General features: G+C 59.0%; 16 protein-coding genes across 16 annotated transcripts; 4 read left to right on the top strand and 12 right to left on the bottom strand.

The window, feature by feature from the left end:
* Positions 1-19: 19 nt before the first annotated feature.
* HETIRDRAFT_426088 (uncharacterized protein) lies at positions 20-3,095 on the bottom strand (the record flags this gene model as incomplete). The annotated part of the gene is made up of 5 exons (XM_009546290.1): positions 20-734; positions 756-1,057; positions 1,371-1,903; positions 2,278-2,988; positions 3,022-3,095. Coding segments are annotated over 5 exons (2,335 nt in total), but the record flags the coding sequence as incomplete, so codon positions are not given.
* HETIRDRAFT_408766 (uncharacterized protein) lies at positions 3,055-3,733 on the bottom strand (the record flags this gene model as incomplete). The annotated part of the gene is made up of 2 exons (XM_009546289.1): positions 3,374-3,733; positions 3,055-3,302 (listed from the first exon to the last, which is right to left on the bottom strand). Coding segments are annotated over exons 1-2 (190 nt in total), but the record flags the coding sequence as incomplete, so codon positions are not given.
* Positions 3,513-4,851, bottom strand: HETIRDRAFT_450266 (uncharacterized protein; the record flags this gene model as incomplete). The annotated part of the gene is made up of 4 exons (XM_009546288.1): positions 3,513-3,698; positions 3,769-4,226; positions 4,389-4,598; positions 4,644-4,851. 4 exons carry the CDS (start codon positions 4,849-4,851, stop codon positions 3,513-3,515), a joined length of 1,062 nt encoding a protein of 353 aa, XP_009544583.1.
* A 1,093-nt stretch (positions 4,852-5,944) lies between these two features.
* Positions 5,945-6,557, bottom strand: HETIRDRAFT_416551 (uncharacterized protein; the record flags this gene model as incomplete). The annotated part of the gene is made up of 4 exons (XM_009546287.1): positions 5,945-6,097; positions 6,160-6,271; positions 6,325-6,425; positions 6,489-6,557. 4 exons carry the CDS (start codon positions 6,555-6,557, stop codon positions 5,945-5,947), a joined length of 435 nt encoding a protein of 144 aa, XP_009544582.1.
* Positions 6,558-7,207: 650 nt separating this feature from the next.
* Positions 7,208-8,709, bottom strand: HETIRDRAFT_149270 (uncharacterized protein). The gene is made up of 3 exons (XM_009546286.1): positions 7,818-8,709; positions 7,422-7,749; positions 7,208-7,312 (listed from the first exon to the last, which is right to left on the bottom strand). Exons 1-2 carry the CDS (start codon positions 7,966-7,968, stop codon positions 7,478-7,480), a joined length of 423 nt encoding a protein of 140 aa, XP_009544581.1. The 5' UTR covers positions 7,969-8,709; the 3' UTR covers positions 7,208-7,312; positions 7,422-7,477.
* Positions 7,897-8,709, bottom strand: HETIRDRAFT_439399 (uncharacterized protein; the record flags this gene model as incomplete). The annotated part of the gene is made up of 3 exons (XM_009546285.1): positions 7,897-8,042; positions 8,097-8,323; positions 8,368-8,709. A coding segment is annotated over one exon (318 nt), but the record flags the coding sequence as incomplete, so codon positions are not given.
* A 476-nt stretch (positions 8,710-9,185) lies between these two features.
* HETIRDRAFT_314486 (uncharacterized protein) lies at positions 9,186-9,789 on the bottom strand (the record flags this gene model as incomplete). Its single annotated transcript, XM_009546284.1, has 2 exons — positions 9,186-9,572; positions 9,628-9,789. 2 exons carry the CDS (start codon positions 9,787-9,789, stop codon positions 9,186-9,188), a joined length of 549 nt encoding a protein of 182 aa, XP_009544579.1.
* Positions 9,790-10,255: 466 nt separating this feature from the next.
* On the bottom strand, positions 10,256-11,120 carry HETIRDRAFT_244021 (uncharacterized protein; the record flags this gene model as incomplete). The annotated part of the gene is made up of 2 exons (XM_009546283.1): positions 10,256-10,475; positions 11,056-11,120. Coding segments are annotated over 2 exons (285 nt in total), but the record flags the coding sequence as incomplete, so codon positions are not given.
* A 2,773-nt stretch (positions 11,121-13,893) lies between these two features.
* On the top strand, positions 13,894-14,067 carry HETIRDRAFT_416545 (uncharacterized protein; the record flags this gene model as incomplete). Its single annotated transcript, XM_009546282.1, has 1 exon — positions 13,894-14,067. The coding sequence occupies one exon, from the start codon at positions 13,894-13,896 to the stop codon at positions 14,065-14,067; it is 174 nt and encodes a 57-aa protein (XP_009544577.1).
* Positions 13,960-15,783, bottom strand: HETIRDRAFT_439398 (uncharacterized protein). The gene has a single exon (XM_009546281.1). The coding sequence runs from the start codon at positions 15,669-15,671 to the stop codon at positions 14,304-14,306; it is 1,368 nt and encodes a 455-aa protein (XP_009544576.1). The 5' UTR covers positions 15,672-15,783; the 3' UTR covers positions 13,960-14,303.
* Positions 15,784-15,955: 172 nt separating this feature from the next.
* HETIRDRAFT_473637 (uncharacterized protein) lies at positions 15,956-16,805 on the top strand (the record flags this gene model as incomplete). The annotated part of the gene is made up of 2 exons (XM_009546280.1): positions 15,956-16,239; positions 16,332-16,805. 2 exons carry the CDS (start codon positions 15,956-15,958, stop codon positions 16,612-16,614), a joined length of 567 nt encoding a protein of 188 aa, XP_009544575.1. The 3' UTR covers positions 16,615-16,805.
* HETIRDRAFT_416542 (uncharacterized protein) lies at positions 16,775-18,475 on the top strand (the record flags this gene model as incomplete). The annotated part of the gene is made up of 7 exons (XM_009546279.1): positions 16,775-16,810; positions 16,877-16,942; positions 16,999-17,139; positions 17,195-17,404; positions 17,794-18,007; positions 18,086-18,363; positions 18,431-18,475. The coding sequence occupies 7 exons, from the start codon at positions 16,775-16,777 to the stop codon at positions 18,473-18,475; spliced, it is 990 nt and encodes a 329-aa protein (XP_009544574.1).
* A 72-nt stretch (positions 18,476-18,547) lies between these two features.
* HETIRDRAFT_458388 (uncharacterized protein) lies at positions 18,548-19,306 on the bottom strand (the record flags this gene model as incomplete). Its single annotated transcript, XM_009546278.1, has 1 exon — positions 18,548-19,306. The coding sequence occupies one exon, from the start codon at positions 19,304-19,306 to the stop codon at positions 18,806-18,808; it is 501 nt and encodes a 166-aa protein (XP_009544573.1). The 3' UTR covers positions 18,548-18,805.
* An 894-nt stretch (positions 19,307-20,200) lies between these two features.
* On the bottom strand, positions 20,201-20,362 carry HETIRDRAFT_145007 (uncharacterized protein; the record flags this gene model as incomplete). The annotated part of the gene is made up of 1 exon (XM_009546277.1): positions 20,201-20,362. One exon carries the CDS (start codon positions 20,360-20,362, stop codon positions 20,201-20,203), a length of 162 nt encoding a protein of 53 aa, XP_009544572.1.
* A 451-nt stretch (positions 20,363-20,813) lies between these two features.
* Positions 20,814-24,111, bottom strand: HETIRDRAFT_121078 (uncharacterized protein; the record flags this gene model as incomplete). The annotated part of the gene is made up of 11 exons (XM_009546276.1): positions 20,814-21,139; positions 21,280-21,319; positions 21,483-21,494; positions 21,594-21,669; positions 21,726-22,213; positions 22,288-22,551; positions 22,625-22,877; positions 22,926-23,047; positions 23,097-23,613; positions 23,742-23,913; positions 23,988-24,111. 11 exons carry the CDS (start codon positions 24,109-24,111, stop codon positions 20,814-20,816), a joined length of 2,394 nt encoding a protein of 797 aa, XP_009544571.1.
* On the top strand, positions 24,110-24,430 carry HETIRDRAFT_109208 (uncharacterized protein; the record flags this gene model as incomplete). The annotated part of the gene is made up of 1 exon (XM_009546275.1): positions 24,110-24,430. The coding sequence occupies one exon, from the start codon at positions 24,110-24,112 to the stop codon at positions 24,428-24,430; it is 321 nt and encodes a 106-aa protein (XP_009544570.1).
* Positions 24,431-24,522: the final 92 nt, after the last annotated feature.

Raw genomic sequence — 24,522 nt, 5'->3', positions numbered from 1 at the left:
AAGCTTCCCCGTCCTATACCGTTCATACAGCAGCCAAGGGTGGAGGGGGGCGTGACGCTGGGGGAAGGCAAGGCCGGCCGGTGCGCGAGGATGCGGATGCGGATGCGGCAGCAGAAGCCTGGTCGAGGAGGGCGGCGCGTATGTGAGCGGTGCTCGCCGCGGACATCGACTTGGGGCGGTCCTGCGAGGTCCGGTTGCGGTCGCGGCGGTTGGCGCTGGGCATGGTGCGCAAGGACTCGAGGAGCGGCGTGAGGAGGTGGAGGAGGTGGTGGTGGTGGTGGTGGTGGTGATGTGGGTGGTGATGATGGTGACGGCGGACGAGGCGTCGGAGGCAGAGGTGTTGACGAAGGTGGAGGAGGCGGAGGATATGCTAGGATGGTGGGTGGTGTCGAGCTGTAGCGAGCAGGCGAGCGTGACGTCGAGTGGGAGATGCGAGTGAGTCGAGCGTGGGTCCGGGCAACGCATGCGATGCGCGAGGGGATGTGGACGATGCAGGCGAGCCGGCCGGTGGGCCAGTGGGCATGAGATCGTGCGAGGAGAGCGGGGAGGGCGGTACAGCGAGCGATGGGGTCGAGAGGGCCGGACGAGAGAGCAGGTCGGACGGGAGAGCGGGTCAGACGTGGAAGAGGTTGAGCGGACGAGAGGAGGGGGCGGGTAAAGTCGAGGGGTAGATCGTTGAAGGCGACATGGAGAGTTAGGTAGAAGGCGGGAGGTGTACGTGTACGGGGGAGGAACTGGAGCTAGTGACGACGTACCTTTGCAGATCTCCTCGTCGACCGTTTCCTTGCCTCTTCTGTGCTCCTCCTTGTCCTCCTCTTCGTTGTCGTGGTTGTCCGCGTCGTCGAGCCGCGAGTACGCAGGCGCTGGTGGAGCGGGACGCCATCGCCATGGAAACCGTGCAGCACGCCAAACGAGACAGTGATAGGCGTAGGCGTGGGGTCGAAGGGGCGCGTGTGCAAGGGGCTGAGGGAAGGAGTGAGGAGTTGGTGCGAACCGTCGAGGGATCGAGGGAGCGTGCGTGCGTGCGTGCCGTTGAGGAGGTTGAAGGAGGTCGAATCTTGGAGCTAGGTAGCGGGCATGTGTGGCACGAGGGAAGGAAGGTCGAGTGTTGAAGGGGTTGTGTGTATGGTCGTCGCCGCTTTACTAGTGGGCACTGGTGGAACCGTACTATATGGACTGCTCATGGTTAATGATGGAAGAGGCGAAATGAGATTCGTCAAGGAGAACGAGGGTGTGGTATCGGAGCGCATCGAGCAGGCTGGCAGGTGTGGTGGAGAACAGGTGAGTGGGTGTGGCAGATAGACAAGATGAGTGTGAGGGATACGGATGTCCGGGAGAGGGAGAAACTGGCGCGAGAGACGGCGACGTACTGGCCTGCTCAACGAGTTTGCATCCATCGTGGATGTCCTCGTTATCCGTTTCAACCCTCTTCCCAGTGCGTCTCTCCGCTGCAGCCGTTCCTGATCCTCGAGGTAGGGTCTGGGTGCGATCTGCGGGCAGTCGATAGTTGGTAATTTGAGGGAGTGAAGGTCGAGGGTTTTGAGAGGACGAGTAGGAGGGCAGGAGTGGTGTCGAGGAGACAAGCGTCGCCCCTGCAACACTCGCAAACCGCCCGTTACGGCGTGCGTGCACCTCCACCCCCCCCAGCCCCTCCTTCTCTACTCCCACCACGCCTTCCTTCCCGTCCACGCCGCCGACAACCTCTAACTGCTCACCGTGGTCCCGCCGCGCGTTCTCGCACCACAGAAAGGTATAGTACGTAATCGAGGTGATGACACCGAGCTCGATGTACATCAGAACAAGCCCGTGCCCGAAAGTGTACCAGGACTGGTCGCGCGTGCGGTACGAATTGGCTGGGCGGGGTAGGAGGATATTAGTCGCAGGCAAAAGCGGGCGCTTGAACCTGAGGGGACGAGGGCAGATGTGGGATCGACAGTCAAGCTGGGCTAGCACTCGAGCACACGAGTGCCCATGGCGTCAAGCAGGAAGTCCGGGTGTGTCGAGTAAGAGTCTGGACAATGCAGACGATGTGCGGAGGGGACATGGACGACACAAGCAAGTGGGCATGATGTCGAGCGGGTCGAGCACGAGAGCGAGAGAGCAAGCAAGCAGGCTGCGAGGGTCAGGCAAGCGGGTCGAGAGGGTTGGGCGAGCAGGTCGAGAGCAGGACTGAATGAGAGGAAGAGTGGGCGTGATGCCGTGCGGGGGCGGGCAGATAAGTCGAACACAAGAGGTACGTGTGCGGGAGAAGAACGGGAGTAAGAGACGACGACATACCTACATCCCTTGTGGATAGCCTCGTCATCCGTGCCCACTCTTCTCAGCTCGTCTCTCCGACGCACTCGTTCCTCGTCCTCCGTTGCCAGCTGGGTCTCATCCTCCTCGTCGACACTAGAATGGTCGCGATGCTTTGCGTGTAGTACGCGCGCGGAGGTGTCGACGGAGCAGCTTCGCAATTCAGCCCTCAGTGATTGAAGATGTTGAGGGCGCTGTATCGCGGGGGTGTCGGGGGTGTGGGGATGAATGCGTACAGGATCGATGAGACGAGCAGGAGGGCGCCGGGTGGAGGCTGTGTGAGTATCTAAGGGAACGAGTGTGCGTGGTTGTGCGTGACAGGACGCAGGCGAGAACGAACACATGGGATCGAGGAGATGGGCGACATTTGATGGGATCGGGGCCCCTGGGGGCTCTGGGTGGTGAGCGTTTACGATGTCGAGAGTGGGGACGTCGACAGCAGAGGAGATGAGCACGAGGGTTCTGGGCGCAAGCGTGCGAGGGTGCTGGGTGGCAGGGTGGCGCGGGCTGAGCGGACGACAGGGCGCGGGGTCAATGGCAGGAACGTCGCCATCGAAGGGGTCGAGGGGACGCAGGTCGAACCGAGCACTCGAGATCCGTATGCATCCTCTGCACGTTACCCATCCGATCCGACAGATGCGACCACTCAATCGAAAGCGCCTTGTTCTCTTCCAGTAAGCGGCTCTACACGCCCTGTTGACATAGATACAGTCAGCATATACGCACCCACTCAGACGGTTGATTAATGTCCATCCAATTAAGAACACAGAGGAATAAACAGTAAAAGGCGCAACAAACATCTCTCAGATCCGCTTCTCCGCGCGCAAGTTCGCGCGCTCATTGACAAGCTGCTCAACCTTTCCGTTCGCACTGATAACGGCTGCGATCGCGCGATCGCACTCGATATCCGCTCACGCGTATTTATCGTGCAGCTCCTGCAGCCAGACACTCATCCCGCAAGTCCTCCGCCTGGTTCGCGTACTGCTCCAGCGCCATCTTGTGACGCTCTACAGCGACCATGTATAAATAAAACGATGAGCACGGTCGACGACACACACGCGGATGAGACGCAACGCACCCGCCGCGTACTTGATCTGCGCGTTAGCCTTGGCGAGCAACGCCCCGAGCTGCCCGTTCTCCCACTGCAACTTCACGAGCTCGTCGCGCACCCGCACGCTGTCAGCCCCCATCTCCATCTTATACGTACCGAACTAGCTCTAGATCTCCGCCAGCTCCGACTCTGGTACGACCTCCTGCAGCTCCGACGCGACACTCCCCGCTGCGCCATTCACGCCCCCGCTCCCAGTCCAGCTCCCAGTTCCGCTGACATACGGTTCCGCACTAGCGCCGCCCCCGGTGCGCGCGAGCATGCTCTTCAAGGTGTCGCGCTCCTTCGTGTACGCCTGCACCATCACCTTGTGGCTCTTGTGCTGGCTCTCCAGCCGCCCCTATAGCTTGCAGATCGCCGGCGACGTAGGCGAAGATTTGGCGTGCAGGACGGGGGAGGCAGCGGGAGCGGCAGCAGGGAGGGGTGACGGGGACGGGAGCGTGCGTGGATGCCGGGGACGTGTCAAGCGATGCGAGTGGAGTGAGCGGGGAAACGAACGGCGGAGGCGGTGTCTGATCGGGGAGGGGAGGCGGGGCGGGGCGGGGCAGGGCAGGGCAGGGCGGGGCGGGGCAGGGCAGGGCGGGGCAGGACGAACACGCAGGATCATCTGGGCTGCGAGGTGGGCTCCGCGGGAGATTGGGGGCCAGGAGAGAAGCAGAGGCGGTGTGCGTGGAGCGAGTATTGAAGTAGGATGGGGCGTGCGCATGGGGGGGCGTGTCAGGGTCGGGATCGGTCAAGTCGATGATGGGTGCGGGGAGCACGCGTGGGCCCTGGTCCCAGGGGGCAGGTTCTGGCGGAGGGAGACGGGAGACGGAGAACTGAGCTGTGTTTGAGGAAGAAGCAATCGGTTAGGAAAGCGGATGAGCGTGAGGAAATGGAGTGGGCGAGAGCGGGGGTATTGGCGGTTGGGGGAGCAGCTGCTAGATAGCTGGGCAGCATATGCAGTCTATGGCAGGTGTGTGAGCTCGAGAGAACACGCACGCACACGGGCTTAAGGGCAGGATCAGTGTCAGAGGGGTCGAGTAACCAAGGTGGTAAGTGTGGCGTAGAAGGTCGCAGTTATGGGTGAGGGTGTCAGAGAGAACGAAGGCACGGTGTTGAGCCTGCATAGCATCGAGCAGGGAGAGCGGGAAATAGAGCGTGGCGTCAAGCGGGCGCGCAGAGCATAGACAGCGGGACCGTCGTACCGCTCTGCCTGCTCGACGAGTGTGTGTCCGTCACCATTGTCCCGTCGCTCCACCCTCCTCTGCCTCTATAACCATCTGCTCATTGTTCTTCTCTTCAATGTGCTCAACTTTGCGTGATAAGATAGTCGCTTTGCTCCACGCGTCGTGAGACAGGGTGGGCGCAGAGCAGTCGTTTAAAGAGGACGGCGCCGACACGGATGTCGTGGATGTTGACGAGAAAAGAGACAGCAGTGGAGATGGCAGAGGGTGTGGAGAGAGCATGGAGTGGGTGCCCGGAGTATTGCAGCTGCAAACTGTAAGAAAAAATGCTATCAGCAGTGCGCACTTTCTCTGAGCATCTGTTGTCTGCTGGCGTCGTCGAGAGCATGCAGAGGAAGGGTTCAGAAGAAGAAAAAGCTCACTAATGAAATCCAAAATGTCCTGAGAGAGCAAAGAGACCTCGGCTGAGGAAGCGTGTTGTGCTCGATGTTCAAATGTGCGGGGAGGATCGACGCGACGCGACGTGGCGGCGTGCTTGATCACGAGACGTTGGAGGGCACTGTGTGCCGACACAGTCGGAGGGAAAACTCCGACTGTGTCCGACACAGTCGGACTGTGTGCCGACACAGTCGGACTGTGTGGCGCGACAATCAACGGACTGTGTGCGGCACGGCCGGACTGTGTGGCGCAGATTCACCGCCAAATCTCGGACTGTCACCGAGAATCCGGACTGTGTGGCGCTGAACCAGCGCCAAAATCCGGACTGTGTGCGGTCTCGGCCGGACTGTGTGGCGCAACAGAGAGACTGTGCACAGTGTGACAACAGTGTGACAACAGTGTGACAACTGTGGGTCCGCAATCTCCCGACTGTGTGCCGCCCTTTCCCGATGCTGACTAAACTGTGTCTCCGGGTTGCAGAATACCCTCAACATCACAAACAATTACATATCTCTGGATTCCCTCATCCAAATGATAAAATTAGGGGATGATTTGAAAGGTAGTGTATGTAGGAGCATTTTATTAGTTTGGCAATGGAAATCCAAGGACAATTGTGGACTGGAGACTTGGTTTTTTGAGGTTTTCCCTCAATTCTGTATTCTGCCTGTAACATCTTCAGTACTCCATGTCTACTAATGAAAATATTAGGGTACCATGACAAATACATTTTAAGCCTATTGAATCAGACAGAATTGTGTGCAACCTCGGATTTGGCTCCCAAAACCCAGACTGTGCTTCACACAGTCTGGTTTTAGGGGGTAGACTGTTTAAATCCATATCTATTGAACCCCTGATTCAATCTCACTTCTTCTGGGCCTCAAAGTTGAAGCAGGGTATGAAGATTACAGAAAGGATTTTTTCATATTTATATTTACATTTAATTGGCAACACAGTAGTTTCGGATATCGGTGGACTCAAAAGTGTCGGTAATACTACTAGCTTGGTGTGTCGCCTGCTTATCCTTCGACGCGCGATCCTTTTGGAGGAAAAGCTTGAGCTCGCTGTTTTGTAAGCGGACCTTCGAGTTGAGCTATAAAAAAAAGACTCAGGCATCAGGCGAAACCCTCGGTCTTCGTGATCAGAATACGTTACTTGTAGCTGTAGAATGCCGTCCGTCATGATGTTGCTCCTGATGTTGCCCTTCTCCCAATTATCCTCCGCCCGCCGCGAATGGTTTTCCAGAGAGCCGCTCGAGCGTCCTCGCCTCTAGCGGTGAGAAGCACGACATTGTCCAGCACCATCACAAAGTCTGCGAACAGCACACGCGAGAGCAATGCGAGGATCAGCTTGTGGTCCTTCGGTGAGTAAGCCTGCATCAGCGCCTGTAGGCTCATGAAAAACTCGAGGTGCCTGTGCGCCTGGCGTCAGCACAGATTAGCGAATCCATCGTGGCAGCAGCATGCGCGCGTGGGTGAACGCACGCACTTGAATTGCAGGGCAAGCGCGCCGATGGCGTCGTTGTCCATGTCATCGTCACACTTCCCATCCATCACCTACATGCTGACGTCCCCCTTGCTGACTGCGCCACTGAGCCACTCCACCATGCACATGAACGTCGGCATCTCGCAGCTGGTGCGTGAGAGCAGGTATATGTGAATAAGAGACCAGAGTGACCGAGGGTCAGTGAAATTGAAGGAAAGAGGGAAGCTGCGTGTCTGGGGAAGGTACATGTATGCGTAGGGCCGAGGGCGGATATGCCGAAAGAGAGGGAGAAAGGCCGAAAGCGAGAGGTACGCACCTTTGTACCACTCGGTGTGCCCATCCAATATGCATCCGTCGTGGACGTCCCCGTTATCTGTACTCATATCTTTTCACAGCCTATCTCTCCGCCGCCGCCACTGACTCCATTCCTCATCATCCCCTGCCTGCCAGTCAGGTTGGGCTGAGGAGGAACGGTCGACTAATGAGGAGTGGAGAGCGTGAGGGCCGAGAGTTGAAGGCTGAAAGGGAAGAGGGGTTGAGCATGTTTGAGGTCGAGCGGGCACGGGGTATAGCATGGGCGGGGTCGAAAGCTCGAGAGGAGGAGGGGATGGGAGGATATAGACGAGGGGTCGAGCGTGCGTACGGTCTCAAAGATGACGTAGGACGAGGGAAGAGTAGACGAGGATCAACAAGAGGTTGAGGGTCCGAGCATGCGTGCGTGGGCTTGAGGAGACGCACGGGCGCGGATATGGGTCGCGAGCAAAGACGGGTGCGTGGCGTTGAGGAATCGCGCGTGCACGCATGAGCACGAGGGCGATATGGACTATGGAGGGGGCCGAGTGGGTGAGCGGGCTTGACATCGAAGAGATTGAGGGGGTCTCGGGGACACAAACAACGGGCGGGTGAGAAGGCTGAGAGTGGGAGGTACAGACCTTGGTAATGCTCGGTCTCCCTCTTCCTAGCTCATCTCTTTGCCGCTAGGTCCTAATCACCTTCCTCGTCGATGCACTGAAGTGCGTGTGGCATGATATTTACGATGCTTCGTACATAGACGTAGAGCACAAGTGAGGCAGGAGCGGGGGCGCGTGGAGACATGGCGACTGTGTAGGGACGGCGGGGTCTCAGCAGGACGAGGAAGGGTGAACAAGGGCACGACGAAGTGATTATGTTGCATGGGATCGTAGCAATGGCCGTGCGTGAGATCGACGAAGGAAACGACATGCGACGAGAAGAGGCAAGAGACGCCAGGAGGGCAGCAGGCTGCATGATGTGCAGACTAAGCTACTCACTAACAAACAAATATGGGCGAGAAGGCAGATGAGACGCACACAGAAACAGAACAGCCGGTGCAGCAGTGAGGAGCATGAGGGCGGAGAAAGGAGGGACAGGATCGCCACTGAGCCAGACGTGCGCAGGGATTGAACCATAATAAAAGGACCGTGAGATTTGCCCGGCAACTATTATCCTTTGATACGCCATAGCACCGCCAAGGCGGCGACGCTGAGCATGAGCACGCCCACCGTCGTCGACATCTGTGCTGAATGTTGAACCATCTGTCGACACAGTGCCGGGAGCGAATGCACGAAAACGCAGAGAATAAAGCTCACTGGCGCCAGGTGTGCGCCCTTCAGATTGGCGGCGGCGGCAGACGAGGCGTGTGCGGCGTCGTCTTCCGTCTTCATCGTCGTCGTGGACCCTGTCGATGCCTTCCGGACCGACGACTCTGGGGTGATGGGATAGTGCTTCAAGGACATGATCCTCGCATCGTCGCTTGCGTGACGCACGTCCGAGTCCGAATCGTCCTGCGCCCAAGGCACGCGCGCGCGTGCTTTGGATACTGACTGGTGCTTGTCATCGAGCAGTGTCGCGCCCTCGGACGAGCTCGCGTACCCACCGTCGTCCTTATTCAATCGGCCGAGTGCGAACGCGATCAGCCCCGGGAGGTCGCCGGCCGTTTCCGCCGATGACGCTTGCCCGAGTCAGACGAGATACTGCGCGGACTGGGAGGCGTGACGAGCCCGACGCCGTTGCGCGCGTTCCCGTTTGCCTTGAGCTGGTGTGTTGCTGCAGCGTCGCGAGCCCGGCATCCACCTTCGCGACGGCGCCGTCAAACCCCTCCTCGGCAGCCCGCACGCGCGCCTCCCAATCCTCACGCGCACTACTGATCCGCGCCCGCTCCTCAGCCCATTCCTCACAGACGCCGCTCCACTGGCCCTCAACATCCTTCTTCTACTCAGCGATGAGCGAGGTGAGCGAGGCACGCTCTTGGCTCACCTCGATGGTATGCGGCTGTACATCGGTCTGCGACGCCTGGACGAGTGACTCGAGCGAGGAGACCTTGGACTTAAGCATGGAGATGATACTTGCGCGGCAGCCTGCTGGGCTTGTTGCGTGCACGAGAGCTTGAGCGCAAATTCGAGCTGAGAGGCGAGGACATCGAGGCGCTCCTCGGACACGGAAGACGTCGAAGGCTGAAGAGCAAAAGGCTCTCGTAGAGGGGGTGACGGCGATCGTGAGTGCATGTTACGCACGTCAAGGTGCATTTTGGATCCGCCGTGGATGTCCTCGTCGTCCATGCCCATCCCTGTAGGCTCCGGTGTTCTCGATCGACCCAGCTCGTCCCTCCGCTGCCGCCGCTCCTCCTCTTCTTCCTCTGCCGCCAGCTGCTCCTCGTCCTCGTCCTCGACGCGCTCTAGCTAGCGGGGCGTGACGGTCGTGATACTCTGCGCGTCGTCGTCGTCGCCTCCGTACTTGCCGTCATCGTGATCCTCGGCATGCAGCGTCCCCGAACGTCGTCTGCCGCGTACGCTGTCTATTTCGCTTTTTTCCTCCTCCATCAGCTCGTGGAGGGTGCTGACTTCGCGATTGACGGCTTCGTGCTCGGAGAGCATGCCCTCCATGGCACAGACCTTATCGACGAAGGAGGCAAGAGAGACTTGGGATTCCTGCAGTTGAGACTGTAGTTCGACGACTGTCGCAGGAATTGGCGCCGAGCTCTCGCCAGTGGGCGGCTCAGTCGGGGGCGGTGGCTGGAGCGGTTGGACAGGAGGAATTGATTGGGGGTATGGAGGGAGATTCGAGGGCTGGCATGTGTGTCAAACGAAAATCAGCGTACAAGGCAAGGAGGCAGGAAATTACCGGGACACCACTCAGTGTTTCGTGGATCTCGTTCATCGCGCCCGAGAGGGAGTTGAGCTCTGCTCCAGTCTCTCGAGACTTATGGAGCCCGCCTTGGAGACGAGTAAGGACATGGTCGAAGGAGAGGCTGCCCTTGCCGAGGGCGCGCATGTTACCGCCCATGCCAGCGAGAGCGCTGCAGACGCCCGCACCCGCTGCTGCCGACGCCGACGCGCTCGTGCGCCTGCGCGCACCGCACGTTGTCCACCGTGCGCTTCCTGCACGCGCATAGCTTCGTCGTTAAGAACGGGCACGGCGGGCACCCGCGCGCGTCGTCCGCGTGGCATGCGTACGGTGAGCGCGGTCGCTCACACGCCGGCGGCGGCCGTGTGCACGGGTGCGGGCAGCACAGGCGCGTGCCGCACGGGATCGGCGGGTCGAGGATCGTGAGGCCGTAGTGGTAGATCATCTGCGCACGCGCGCACATCTCACCATCAGGTACAGTCCAGCCTAGTGAGATGACAAGTGCGCGACGCACCTCTTCGAACGAGCTCCGCAGGACGACGGGCACGGGCCCTCATGGTCCCGCTCCTCGCAGCGGTGGTTCCCGCACGCGAGCGGCTTCCCGCACACGAGGTCGCACTGGTACCAGCCCTCGTCCACGATGTCCTGTGGTCCCGCGGCTCTTGCGGCTCTTGTCCTTCGCGGTGCCCATGCCCGCGAGCGCCGCGAGGGGGTAGCACACGCGCGTGCACTGGTGGCGTACGGCGCGCGCACGCGCGCCACAGGGCCTGTCGCACGGGATCTCGGGCGCGAGCGCCGCGCCGCCATTGGCGCTGCACGGGACGTTGCGCGTCGTCGTGCCGCACCTTCATGGGTACACGGGATAGATGGAGTACGGGGGGCACGGGCCGGCGTAGCAGCGCGTTGTGCACGCGTGCGCGCAGCCGGATAGGGGCTTGAGACAGAGGGATGTGCAGGTCGGGACGAGATCGGTGCAGGCTGTGCGGAGGAGACGGGCTGCGGGGAGGGAGGGGGGGAAGAAGGGCGCGGAGGAGGGGTGAAAGAAGGGCGCGGAGGAGGGGTGGAAGGGGTGCTTGCCGCAGGGGCAGTGGGTTGTGAGAGCTGGGAAGAGTGGGCAGGGTGGAGGGGTGCTGGAGGGCGGGTGGCAGGGCTGGGTGCACTGATGAACGACGCAGGCGAAGAGTTCAAAAAACACAGTTTTGTCAGTCAAAATCCAGCGCGGATGGTGGAAGAACGTACCGATCGCGTGGATTCCCGCAATCAAACGACCCATCCCACTGCTCCTGCTCCTCCTGCTCCTCCTGCTCCTGCTCCTGCTCCTGCTCCTCCTGCTCCTCCCCCTCCTCCTCGCCGTCTCCACGCACCACGGCGCACGCCTTCTTCTCTCCCTTCCCGCACGCAAGGCGCTTCTCCACCCTCCCGCACCAGCACAGCGCCGCCTCGGTCACCGCGCACGGCGGACACGTGCTGGGATGGCACGGCTCCGCACAAACGGAGGGGTTGTGATCGGGTCCAGCAGGTGAGCAGGCGGAGAGCGGGAGAATGGACAAGCAGGCATGACGGTGAATGGGTGAGCAGGTGAGCGGACATTAGGGAGAGTGGGCAGAGCGGGCATGGCGGAGAGCAGGTCGAGCCTTTTCTACCCAGCTGACCCACACATACAGGCCATCGACGCGTTGCGCTTTGCTGTTGATGATGTGCGACCACACCTGGTACCGAACTGAGGCAGCCATGCCCTCTGCAAGCAGTCTGAATGCTCTTCCACACCTGCGCAGGCGATATCGACTCAATCGCAGCAAGGGTGCACTCAAGGGGGCGAGTGTGCATGGGATCTGGGAGGTGATGCAGAATGAAATTGAGTTTCAGGTCAGCGTGCAGCGGACATGGGTGCGGTCGCAGACAAAAGTTTGCGTGCGTTAGGTCGTGGAAATGTCCGCAGATGCCGGCCACATACGAAGGCGGATGCATGACCTTTGACAGACGCGCGTGCGCTTGAGAGCGGGATCTATATCAGAGGCGTTCAAGCGTACCGAGTGGTGGGCGTGCGGGAGTAGGAGCGTGGACAATTTAGGGGTCGAGGGAGCGGGGAAAATAGGTCAATGGGGGACGGAAATGATGACAACCAGGGGCACACGCGCGGGGAGGGGCTGGCGCGAGAAAGAAATAACGACTCACTTGTGTATTGCCCAACCTACTGAGTGAGCTTGTGTCCGTTGTGGACGCCCCTCGTCATTCCCCAAGCTATCTCTTCGCTGCGGCCATTCCTACCTCCTCCGTCCGGTCCTAGTGAGGAAGGAAGTTGTCAGCTAAAACGAATCCAGCAGCTAAAGATAGGCAAAAAAAAGAACAGTCAACACTACAACGCGCTGTCAGCAATGTGTGGACGCGCGACGCGACATTGCAGCGTGCTTGATCACGAGATGTTGAAGGAGCACTGTGTGCCGACACAGTCGGAGGGAAAACTCGGACTGTGTCCGACACAGTCGGACTGTGTGCCGACACAGTCGGACTGTGTGGCGCGACAATCATCGGACTGTGTGCGGCACGGCCGGACTGTGTGGCGCAGATTCACCGCCAAATCTCGGACTGTCACCGAGAATCCGGACTGTGTGGCGCTGAACCAGCGCCAAAATCCGGACTGTGTGCGGTCTCGGCCGGACTGTGTGGCGCAACAGAGAGACTGTGCACAGTGTGACAACTGTGTGACAACTGTGGGTCCGCAATCTCCCGACTGTGTGCCGCCCTTTCCCGATGCTGACTAAACTGTGTCTCCGGGTTGCAGAATACCCTCAACATCACAAACAATTACATATCTCTCGATCCCCTCATCCAAATGATAAAATTAGGGTATAATCTGAAAGGTAGTGTATGTAGGAGCATTTTATTAGTTTTGTAATGGAAATAAAAGGACAATTGTGGACTGGAGACTCGGTTTTTTGAGGTTTTCCCTCAATTCTGTATTCTGCCTATAAGATCTTCAGTACTCCATGTCTACTAATGAAAATATTAGGGTACCATAACAAATACATTTTAAGCCTATTGAATCAGACAGAATTGTGTGCAACTTCGGATTTGGTTCCCAAAACCCAGACTGTGTGAAGCACAGTCTGGTTTTAGGGGGTAGACTGTTTAAATCCATATCTATTGAACCCCTGATTCAATCTCACATTTTCTGGGTCTCAAAGTTGAAGCAGGGTATGAAGAGCACAGAATTTTTTTTTTTGTATTTATAGTTGCATTTAATTGGCAACACAGTAGTTTCGGATATCGGTGGACTCAAAAGTGTCGGTAATACTACTAGTTTGGCAATGGAAATCCAAGGACAATTGTGGACTGGAGACTCAGTTTTTTGAGGTTTTTTCTCAATTCTGTATTTTGCCTGTAACATCTTCAGTACTCCATGTCTACTAATGAAAATATTAGGGTACCATGACAAATACATTTTAAGCCTATTGAATCAGACAGAATTGTGTGCAACCTCGGATTTGGTTCCCAAAACCCAGACTGTGCTTTACACAGTCTGGTTTTAGGGGGTAGACTGTTTAAATCCATATCTACTGAACCCCTGATTCAATCTCGCTGCTTCTGGGCCTCAAAGTTGAAGCAGGGTATGAAGATTACAGAAAAGTTTTTTTATATTTATATTTGCATTTAATTGGCAACACAGTAGTTTCGGATATCGGTGGACTCAAAAGTGTCGGTAATACTACTAGTACTCCATGTCTACTAATGAAAATATTAGGGTACCATGACAAATACATTTTAAGCCTATTGAATCAGACAGAATTGTGTGCAACCTCGGATTTGGTTCCCAAAACCCAGACTGTGTGAAGCACAGTCTGGTTTTAGGGGGTAGACTGTTTAAATCCATATCTATTGAGCACCTGATTCAATCTTGCTGCTTCTGGATTTCAAAGTTGAAGCAGGGTATGAAGATTACAGATAGGATTTTTTCATATTTATATTTGCATTTAATTGGCAACACAGTAGTTTCGGATATCGGTGGACTCAAAAGTGTCGGTAATACTACTAGGCAGAACTGCGGCGCTTGATGCCTATGTTTTTTGCCCTCGAGTAAGGTTGACAAAAGTGTTCTATCTTGTTAAATGAGCCGCTTTGTTGTATAGTCTCTTTGCCCTGCTGTCGTTTTGTTTTGGTTCCGTGCTCACAATCTGCTTTTCTCTACATAGATCTGGTCTCGTGAACACTTGTACGTCTCTTCGTATCTATGGATCAGCCGGATTTATCTCTTCTTTTTCCACCATGTACAGTGCTTCGAGATATCTTCTCTGGCTTCTCACTACGATGCAGACTGTGATCCGAGTTCTTGTAAAATATATGATTTTTTGTGGATTGCACGAGGGACCGCTGATACCTAGAAGATTCAACATTTGCGCGTCCCTAGTCATACATTTAGCCAAGGGTCCTCTAATGTAAGACAACGTCGCTTCAGCGCAGCAGAGAGCCTGCTGGAGCTGCCATACACGCAAGGACTCAACCAGGAAAGTCTTGGCCTCAGGGAACACATAGCAAACTCGAGCATGAATGGACAATGCAAGTGGTATAGATAGCCGAATGTGAGAGTGCTGGGATGTACATGGACAACAACAATCAGAGCATATGAGAGCAGACTTGACGATCAGTAGACGATAGATGATATACTTGGTATGATATTACGCAGCTGGGGACGGGCCAGCATGGTTCAGGGCCGCGAGCTGCTGCCGGAGAAGGGCAACCTCATCGTCCAGCAGAGCCCTTGCCGCCGCCTCCGCCTCTGCCGCCGCCTCTGCCGCCGCCGCCCTTGCGTCGGCTGCCTTCGCTGCTGCTGCCGCTGCCGTCGCCGCCGCTTCCGCCGCCTCCGCCGCCGCTTCCGCTGCCTTCGCCGTCGCTTCGGCCTCCACCCTCGCTGCGGCCTCTTCCTTTGCGGCGGCTTCTGCCTCCACCCTCGCCGCTGCCTCTTCCTCTGCGGCGGCTTCCGCCCTCTCCCTTGCCGCTGCCTCTTCCTTTGCAGCGGCTTCCGCCCTCTCCCTCGCCGCTGCCTCTTCCTTTGCGGCGGCTTCCGCCCTCTCCCTCGCCGCTGCCTCCTCCTCCGCCTTTGCAATGGCCGCTCGCGTCTCCTCCTGCGACCTCACCCACTTGGCGGCGGGGTGATCCTCCCGGGCCCTCTCGTCCAACAGCGCGGCAAGTTGCTTCTCGAACTCAGACTTAATCTTGCCCAGCGGCGGCTCAGGGGGCTGGATGGTGAAGATAGTGAGGAAGCGCCCACGCTCGTCCTTGAGGTTGTCGACATTGTACTCGACCTCCTCGCCGTCCTCGTTGCCAAGGCCGATGAGGCGCTCGCGGAAGAAATCGTAGATCACGGTCGCATACCAGTAGCACTGACGCGAGAGGAGCGCGTAGTCGGGAGCGTATTCTTGGAGCGCAAGCAGCAACGCAGCGAGGTCGTAGTCGGTAAAGCGCTTATTAAACGTGAGCTTGCGGCAGGTCTTATACGGGCGGCGGGCGTGGCGGTCGATTTTGCCGACGGGCGCGCCATTCGGGGGGATGATGATGCGGTCGAAGGCGGGCGTCGCAAGGGAAGAGGACGAGGACGAGGCCGCGGAGCTGGGGGACAAGCTGAGGCGGGAGGAGGACGATGATTGGAACAAGGCGGAAAAGCGGCTGCCGTTCTCGTGGGAGAGGTCGGCGCCGGGGCGGATCTTGTCTTTGGGGAGCTGGCTGGTCTCGATCGTGCGCTCGACGATGATGGGCACGGTGAGCGGGGGAGCGCCTAGAACGGGGTACTCGAACTGGATGATGAGAAACTCGTGGAAGACGCCGCGCTTCCGCTTGCAGTGTTCTATGCTGGCGATGCGCGGACGGTCCTCTGAGGGGGTGGGGGTGAAGAGGACGAACCCCGCCCATCCAGTCACGTTGTAGATGAATTCTTCCTTGGGAAAGTAGAGGACATCGTTGGGGGAGGACATGGCTCTATGTGAGGGGGAAAGACAAGGGAATGCGCTAGAGAGTAGGTCGCGCAGAGCGGCTAATAAGTGGTGCATAGTGGCAGAGAGACTTGAAAGGCTATGGGCAGTGGGCACGTCCGCGTGCAACCAGCGAGGAGATGGGCGTCTAAGGGATTTGGTATTCGATAATCCCACATGCACGTGTATCTGTGCACATCAGTGAAACAGTCAGCGACATTCCGGAAGATTGAAGTTGCATGAGGCCTACCACTTATGTGTGTCGAAGATGAAAGCTTGTCGAATAGCAGTGACGCGACGTTAACGAAGACGCTGTCACGTGATCAGAAACCTTCCCCTCGCTAGCGACAGGTTCGACGAGCATGGCCTCCATCGATCCACCCTCTGATCGCAAACGCCCGCGCACCGAGCTCGATGCCGAGCTGCTCATAAATCACCCAGCGCTTTACTTCGATGACGGAAACGTCATCTTACAGTGCGGCAAGACCCTCTTCCGCGTCCACCGCAGCATCCTCCTCAAGCACTCCACCTTATTCCAGGAGATGCTCGCCCCCGCGCGCGACACCCTGCGCGATTGTACGTCGATCAAGGTCGTCGACGACAAGGACGACATGGAGGCATTATTAAACACAATATACGATGGTTTGTGCGTAGACTCATTTGCGGCCTCGCCACTCAAAATCTCCTCATCCATTGTTCACTCGCCTGGTCCTTCTCTTCTCCCTGCTCCTCTGTCAGCACTATCGACGCTTCCCAAATCACCATCGAGAACTTCCCGACCATCTCCGGTATTCTGCGCCTCGCGCACAAATACCGCGTCCCGCGCCTCCGCGTCGCCTGGCCCTCTGCCCTGGACAAGCATCTCGCGCGCGCACGCGCCCTCACTGCGTGGCGCGCTTCGCAGCCGCACGCCGAGGACCTAATCGTGCACCCCGCTGCCTGCGCTCCATCGACTGCGCCGATAACGCCCTGCTCACCGCGCTCTTCTACGACCTCAGCCGCCGCACGCCGCAGCTCATGATTCGTCTGCGGCGCTCCGGCATAGCTCGGTGCTTTGCCCCATTTCCTTGCTTCTGTGGGCGGTTTTGCGTGGTTTCGGAAATGGGGCTGCAGACCACAAAATTCCCTCAGACCACAAGATCGTGGTGAAGAACCCCGTCGTCGAGCTCGATGGCGACGAGATGACGCGCATCATCTGGAAGAAAATCCGCGAGGAGGTGCGTCGTCCCCTATTTCTCCTTTGACCCGCCCTCGAAAGCTCACGCGCAAACGCCGCATCGCAGCTCATCCTTCCTTATCTCCAACTGGACATCAAATACTTTGACCTCGGTCTAGAGGCCCGCGACGCCGTGAGCCCCCGCTATCTCCTCTCTGTGGACAGGGTTGCTGATACCCCCGCGGGCAGACAAACGACCGGATCATGATCGACTCCGCCAACGCGATGCTCGAGCACAAGATCGGCATCAAATACGCGACGATCACGCCCGACGACGCGCGCGTGAAGGAGTTCAAGCTGAAGCAGATGTGGCGGAGCCCGAACGTGACCGTCGGTGCGCTCCCCGCCTCGTCTCCCCCTCTCGTCGCTGAGGCAGCACTCGCAGATCCGCAACACCGTCGGCGGCCCCGTCTTCCGCGAGCCGATCATCCTCGAGCGCATCCCGCGGCCGATACCGCGCTGGGTGAACCCCATCGTGATCGGGCGGCACGCGTTCGGCGACCAGTACCGCTCGACAGACCTCGTCGCCCCGGGCCCGGGGAAGCTGCAGCTCGTGTACACGCCCGCGGACGGCGCCGCGCCGACGACGCTCGACGTGTACGACTTCTAGTGTAGGGGCGCCGCGATGGCGATGTACAACACTGACGAGGTGCGCGCCGTTCCTGTTCGTTGTGTGCGCGACGGGCGACGATCTCGCTGACGCCGGTGCCGCAACCGATCACGGACCTTGCGCACTTGTCGAACAAAATGGCGCTGGCGAAGAAGAAGCCCCTCGTACGGTCCTCTCTCCTCCTCCCCGCGAGACCCGTCGCTCAGGTGTGAGGTGCTTCAGTTCATGTCGACGAAGAACACAATCCTCAAGAAATACGACGGCCGCTTCAAAGACATCTTCTAGGAGATCTACGAGTCGTGCGTCGCCCCTCTCCCTCTCCCTCTCGTCGCGTGCTGACGCGTCCCCGGGTACGCAGGGAATACAAGCCCTAGTTCGAGGCCACGGGCATCTACTATGAGCACCGCCTGATTGATGACATGGTCGCGCAGGCGATCAAGTCCTCCGGCGGGTTCGTCTGGGCGACGAAGAACTACGACGGCGACGTACAGTCGGACATCCTCACGCAGGGCTTCGGCAGCCTCGGGATGATGACGAGCTCGCTCATCACCCCCGATGGACAGGTCATCGAGAGCGAGGCCGCGCACGGTGCGTGCGGCGTCCCCCGCGCTCTCCTCTGAACGCTCGCTGATGTTTTTGTGCGTGTGCACGCGCCTGCGCGCGCAGGCACGGTCACACGGCACTACCGCGAGTACCAGAAGGGCAACGAGACCTCCACGAACCCGGTCGCGTCCATCTTCGCGTGGACGCGCAGGCTGCTCTACCGCGCGAAGCTCAACCCGAACCCCGCGCTCGCCGCGTTCGCGCGCGACCTCGAGGCGGCGTGCACCGAGACGACCGACGCGGACGGCGTCATAACCAAGGACCTCGCGCTCGCGATCCACGGCAAGGCGATGCGCCGCGAGCACTGGGTCGTGACCGACGTGTACACGGATGCCGTCAAGGTGCGTGGCGCTCTTCTACCCGCCGCGATGGACCAGCCGGCGCTGACGTCCTTCCCGCATTCTCCAGGGGAAGCTGGACCAGAAGCTCGCGGCGAGAGCGGAGAAGCCGTAGGCGCGCGCGACGATGTGTTGCTATCTCTTCATTGTAGCGACGGGTGTATCTTCGATCGCACAGTCATCTGCCAGGGCAGGATCGTCACCGCCCCCCGTAAGAACTCTTCATACAATAAATCATAAGGTAAAATTCGACCAAGAAAGGACTCTCTCGTGAGTCGCAAAGGTATGTGGTATCAAATGGCACTTCCACACAACGGACCAAAAAGCGCCACGAAATAAAGCTGGGGGCTCTCGCCGCCGCAGTCAGACCGCGCACCCCCAACGGGCTCTGGCGAGCGCCCGCCGTCCGCGAGCATGCCCTCGGCGTTGGTGCTGTCCATGCGCTCTATCCACTCGTCGAGCGCGGCCCTGGCCGCGCGGGCGTCGCAGGGCGCGCGGCGGCGACGGGCTGCGCGTTGCCGACGAGGCCGTAGGGCGGGACGCCCTCGAGCATCTGCTGCGCGGCGGCTTCGTGCAGCTTCGCGGGGAGCGCGGGGAGCGTCCACGGCGCGCCCGTGCCGTTTCCCTTCCCTCGTGAGGAGGGAGGTGGAAGGTGGAAGGGGTCGTCGCTGTCTGGATCTGAGCGCAGGAGGTTGAACGCGTGCATGTCGACGGAGTCGTGCGCGTCGTGCGACTCGGCGTGCTTGAGGCAGTCGCGGGGGAACCACCGGCGGCAGGCGGGCTTGGGGCAGAAGTGCATGGGGCGCGCATCGTCGAGGTTGTAGACGGTGTTGCAGTCCGCGGTGCAGGTGACTAGGTCTTTGAGTTTTGGCCGGGGGCGGGTGTGTGGGGATTTGAGGGGGTTTGTGAGGATCGGGAGGGCGCCGGGTGAGGGTGAGGGGCTCATGGTGCCACACTTGGAGAGCTGTTGTTGGACCGCGGGGTCTCAGTGGTGACGCAGGTTGAGAGAGGGAGAACGAGGGGGCAACCTTACGTGGTGTCGAGGGGACGCGCGTGAGCGCTTGGGCATGAGGGCACGAGTGTGAACTTTGACGGCCCAGGAGGTCGAGGGGCACTGGATGGACTCGGGCGTGGGCTCGAGGACATGGCCATGGGCTCGAAGGGAAGAGGATACGCGTGCTCAAGGTGGTGCGTGCGCTGAAGGGGACGAATATGCGCAGGCGAAATTGGGAGCGAAATCACAGCTTCATCGGGTTAAGCGGACAGGCGGGCGGAATAGTTGCGAGGACACTGAGTGGTAGGCGTGCTTGTGTTCACAGATGTGAGTGTGCGTATGTGGGGTCGAAGGGATGCACGGCCGGAAACGTGGGGTGCGTGGGCTGAACGGACGAGTGTCGAGGGGAGACAGGTCGGCGGCGGGGCGGGCGGAAAGGATGAGGTTAAGATATACACGTGTGCGGGGAAGGACTGGCGCCACGAGGGACGACGACGCACCTTCATGACGCTCGTCCTGCTCAGCTAGCGTGCATCTCCCCATAGATTTCCTCGTCCTCCACGCCCATCCATGTTCCCAGCCCGTCTCTCAGCCGCCGCCGCCGCCGGTCCTCTTCTTCCTACGCTACCAGCCAGTTAGGTTAGGTCGAGGATGGGACTGTTGACGAATGTGAGATCGAGTGTGCGCAAACTCGAGAGGACGAGGGCGACAAGGATGAGGGGATGAGGGGTCAAGCGTGCACGGGGTCGAGTGTGCCTTTGGTTTTGGCAACGATCCAGGACGAGGGAGGAGTGGTCGAGGTGCCGTCGAGATGTTGTGCATGCACGCGTGCGCGAGCTGGATGAGTCATGCGGAAGCGGATCTGGGTCGGATCTGGGTCGCAGGCGAAGGCGGATGCGTGAGCTCAAGGGATGAAAGGGATCGAGGGCATTCGGTGGCGGACGGGCGTGGGCTAGATGAGTCTAACTTGGGCTTGACGGGACAAGGGGAAGCGCGCGGGGATAGCATGCAAAGGCGGGTGCATGGCGTTGAGGGGTCGCACGTTCACGCATGGGCACAAAGGCAGAGTCGGCTATTGAGGGAATTAAGTGAGCGAATGGGCTTGGCGTCAGAGATCGAGGGCGTCGCAGGGTCGGCAGAAAGGATCAGAGCGGTAGGTACACACCTTGGTGACGCTCGGCCTCCCTCTCCCTAGTTCATGTCTTTGTTGCCAGCTGTTACTCACCCTCCTCGTCAGCACGCTAGATCGCGTGTGGCATGATGTCTGCTATGCCTTGTGCGTAGGCTCTGGGGCTTGAGGGGACGTACGCATATAACCTTGGGTCGCAGGCAAATGGATGCATGTACTGAAGAGAACCGAGCGTGCGCAGGCGGGATCGAGGGTTAGGTTCGACGCTCGAGCGGGTCGAGAGGGCAAGGGTGGCGTCGGGCATGCACAGGATCTCGGCAGTGACACGGTCTAGGATGCCTGGGCGAGTGACCCGAGCGAGGAAACCTTCGACTTGAGCATGGAGATGGTGCTCTGCGCAGCAGCCTGTTGAACTTTGAGCGTGCGCAAGAGCTTGAGTGAAGATTTGACCCGGGAGGCGAGGGCATTGAGGCACTCCTGTGACACGGAAGGCATTGAAAGCTGGAGTGCAAAAGGTTCTTGTAGGGACAACGACAATCTTCTACTAAAATACCGAGTTGCTTGAGCTGTCGTGTTGCTAACAACATAGAGGGCGCCGTGGGACCTTGCCAATCCGACCGACTGAGTTGAAACTTGGAAGGCTGCGAGGTAGGAATCTGAAAAGAGGAAAGGAATGGGTGAGGTCGATGAATGCAGGAGAAAGAGAGAAACGGCACGTCGGGACTTGCAGACAAATGAAACATGGTGGGAGAGCTTGAAGGACAAGAAATAACATGCCATACCGAGGTTAGCGCACGCGTAAAGTCTCTCATGATATACCCGAGCGGCACAAGTACCTACAGAAAGATCGGAAATCATTGTTAGACAAAGATAAGGACCACGATGGGAATCCTCAACACTGCTTTCTTTCTCAAGGCCTCGGCGGAGGCACATCGTCCGTTTGCAATGCCGAGGGCGGGAAAGAAGGGACAACGAAAAGTAGAATACAGATACACTTACAGGAGCAGGGGTCTGTCATGGTTATGGTTACAAGTCGTCTCGTGCGCGTAGAGCAGAGTTTGCTCCGGTTTTGCAATTCATCGTTGTGTGATAATGGCTTAGGGAGAACACCATGTCCACCGCGACGGTGATGTGCGCCGATCTACTCTCATTCGCCAGCTCCTCGTTGGGCAGCTTTCGTGTGCGCCTAGAAACCACAATGAAAGAATAAAATTAAAATTCAACAAGTCGACACGCGTCTACGCAAACACGATCGGAGCACGCGCGACATAACCTTTGCGCGCATCCAGGACGTCAACGCCGCTGCTGATCAACTGCATATGCTCCAGCTGGCTCATGCACGAGAGCACCTCGCGCCACGAGCCCTTGAGGTTATTGCCCTCCATAACTGTGACGTCGAGAAGCGTCTGGGCCGTCTCCATGTTCTTTGTCTTTATCTCCCCGAGGTTGTTCAAGAACGTGAACTTTGCGAGCGTCGTCACGAACGCGTTGCGCTCCAGCTCGAGGTCGAAGAAGCACACGATCCGGATCGCATTCCGGAAGCCGTCGAGGCAGAGCTCCACGACATCCAGGTTGTCCGTCTCCTGCAGTAGGCCCGAGATCCCCGCGAGGAACAGGATCCACGCGACCTCGAACATGGGCCAGACGTGTATGAAGTGCGACGCGATGAAGAACTGATCGCCACTCCGCGAACCCTTGCACTGGGACTGCATCATCGTCCTGGACAGCGCCTGCATAACCGACGCGTGAGCAAACCACCCCAGCACTGACATCTCGACGCTCGACGCCATCAAGAAGCACGCACCTCGGTCTTGTTCGCCATGCCATTCGACTGCAGCATAAACGCCTCCCTCTGCAAGTCCTGCCCGACCGTGGCGAGCGCGCTCGCCAGCCCCGCACCCGGCGCGAGCGACGCGACCAGGCTCGAGTCCACCTCATCCTTGATCCGGATCCCATTGTTCACGACATCGTCAAAGATAGCGGACAGCACCTCCTCGGGGAGGTCCGCGCCCTCGTTGATCCCGCGGTTATTCTTCACGAAGTCTGCGCGCGTCATGCGCTTCCTCACCTGCAGATTGTGCGCATCTGTGTTGAGCAGGATGACTGAGTATGAGATCACGTAGGCGGTGTCTGCAACGGACACGGGGCCGTGGCGGGTCAGACGCGCGCGCGGATGAGCAGCGCGCGGGACACGCATCGGCGTTCGCGAACGGTGTGTTCGCATTGCTTTCGATGTAGCGCTCGACGAACTTGAGCATGAACCGATCGATCTTCTGCGCTTCCCCGGGCAGGCGGAACGCCTGCAGGTAGACGCGCAGCGTGTCGACGAAGGGCATGTTCCGCAGGTCGAGCATGTTGACAAACATGTACATGGTCGCGATGTTCTCCTCGTCCCTGCAACCCGATGAGCCATCGCAAACGGAGGAGGTGGAAAACGCGCACCCTTCGCCGAGGTACTCACCGATCATCGACTTGCTCAGCCCATCGGTATGCAACAAGAACCGCGCGACGTCCTGCGGCGCCTTACTCGGAATGAACCCCGTCTCGAGCAAAAATTGTATGCCCTAAAACCCGCCCATCGGTCAGCCCCCCTCAGCCGAAGAAAACACGCACTCGCTTCGGCTTAAGGTTGAACTTCTTGACACCCTCCAGCAACATCGTCTTCTTCTGCTTCGCGCTCTCGAACCGGCCCGGGTCGTCGTGGATATCTGGCATCGGCTGCCTTGTCGCCTCCGCGCTCGGGCCACCCGTCGGGAGCCTATCCAGCGACTGCGACGCGTCGGGCGTCAATCCCTCAGGGCACCCGTCCTCGCCGACGCTGGCGCACCATGCACCCGCCGCGGCCGCGGCCAACGCCGAGTCGGGTGTGGTGCCCCACGCGACGAGCGAGCGTAGCACGGCAGTGAGGCATTCGAGGCTCTGGCGGCAGAGCTGCTGCTCCGAGTGGCCGAGCGCGGATGTGTCGAGCGAGCCTGAGACGGCCACGGCGGACGTCACGAGTGACGGCGGGATGCCCGGCGCGTGTACCTTGCTCGTGGGTGTCAGCGCGGGGCTCGCAGGGTCCGCCGGGTTCTGCTGTGCGGCGGACGGGAGCGTGCTGGTGCCGATCTTGGTGATGATGTTCATGAGGCTGCGCGCGCGGCGGGCAGGGTGTTCAGCGAGCCGCATACACAGACAAAAAAAACAAAGAAAAAACAAAGAAAAAAAACAGAGGGCAGAGCAGAGCGGAGGAAAAGAGAGGAGGCGGGGCATACTCACTGCTCGTAGATGTTGTCTGCGACTTGGCTGTCGCAATCATAGTTGAGATAAATCTCGACGAGCGCCTGCGGATCGTGACAAAGGCGTGGCAGCATACCCAAGATGGTGGCCTTCTGCTTCAGCGTCGACGTCTTCTCTCGAGGATTGGGAGGAAGATCTCGTGGAACAGGACCTCAATCTCTTTCTGCAGGCGCAATCAAAACAAAACTAGGTCTGCGAAGACAGACCCCCTACGCGCGTGTGCACCTTGAGCTTCGTCCGGAGGCCCGTGATCACGCGCCAAAATATCTCGACGCTGATCTCGAACACCTGCGGGACGGGGCTGGCTGCTGCTGAGGCTGAGGCAGAGGTACTGGTTCACCATCTGCATGAACGGGGTCGCCCATCTGTTCCCAGCCCATCTGTCTGCCGCCTCCGGTCCTCTTCCACCTTTTCAGCTAGGTCGAGCGCGGGGGTCGAGGGGTCGCGTCGTCAAGAGGACGAGGTTAGGTCAGGTAGTCGCCACCGCCGCCCCTCGAAGACGCGGCGTCGTAATCCTCGTCGTCATCAACCTTGCCCGTGGACATCACCTCGACCTCATCGTGGACGCCCCCGCGTGGTCGACCCCGCCGTCATACATGCCGCATGAGGCGCGCCCAATGACCCTGTCGTCGTCCTCGGCCCTAGCCATATACGCCGCCGCCTCTTAGCCGCCTCCGACATGTCCGTGCAGGTTCCAGCCGTTGCCATCAAGAAGGAGGTATCGGGGAGGAGTAGTTGTCGTGGAAGGTGCTGAGACATG

The sequence above is a fragment of the Heterobasidion irregulare genome (genome assembly GCF_000320585.1).
Source record: "Heterobasidion irregulare TC 32-1 unplaced genomic scaffold scaffold_03, whole genome shotgun sequence".
NCBI lineage: Eukaryota > Fungi > Basidiomycota > Agaricomycetes > Russulales > Bondarzewiaceae > Heterobasidion > Heterobasidion irregulare.
The sequence above is the reverse complement of the archived record's forward strand: the minus strand, read 5'-3'. Positions and strand labels throughout refer to the sequence as shown.

Bases quoted from the DNA above. Each gene is read 5' to 3' on its own strand.
- HETIRDRAFT_149270 (XM_009546286.1), bottom strand. From the start codon at position 7,968: ATGGCGTATCAAAGGATAATAGTTGCCGGGCAAATCTCACGGTCCTTT. The intron at 7,750-7,817 runs GTGCGTCTCATC...CACATCATGCAG, and splicing joins ACCGGCTGTTCTGTTTCTGT to CCTGCTGCCCTCCTGGCGTC.
- HETIRDRAFT_439398 (XM_009546281.1), bottom strand. From the start codon at position 15,671: ATGCACCACTTATTAGCCGCTCTGCGCGACCTACTCTCTAGCGCATTC.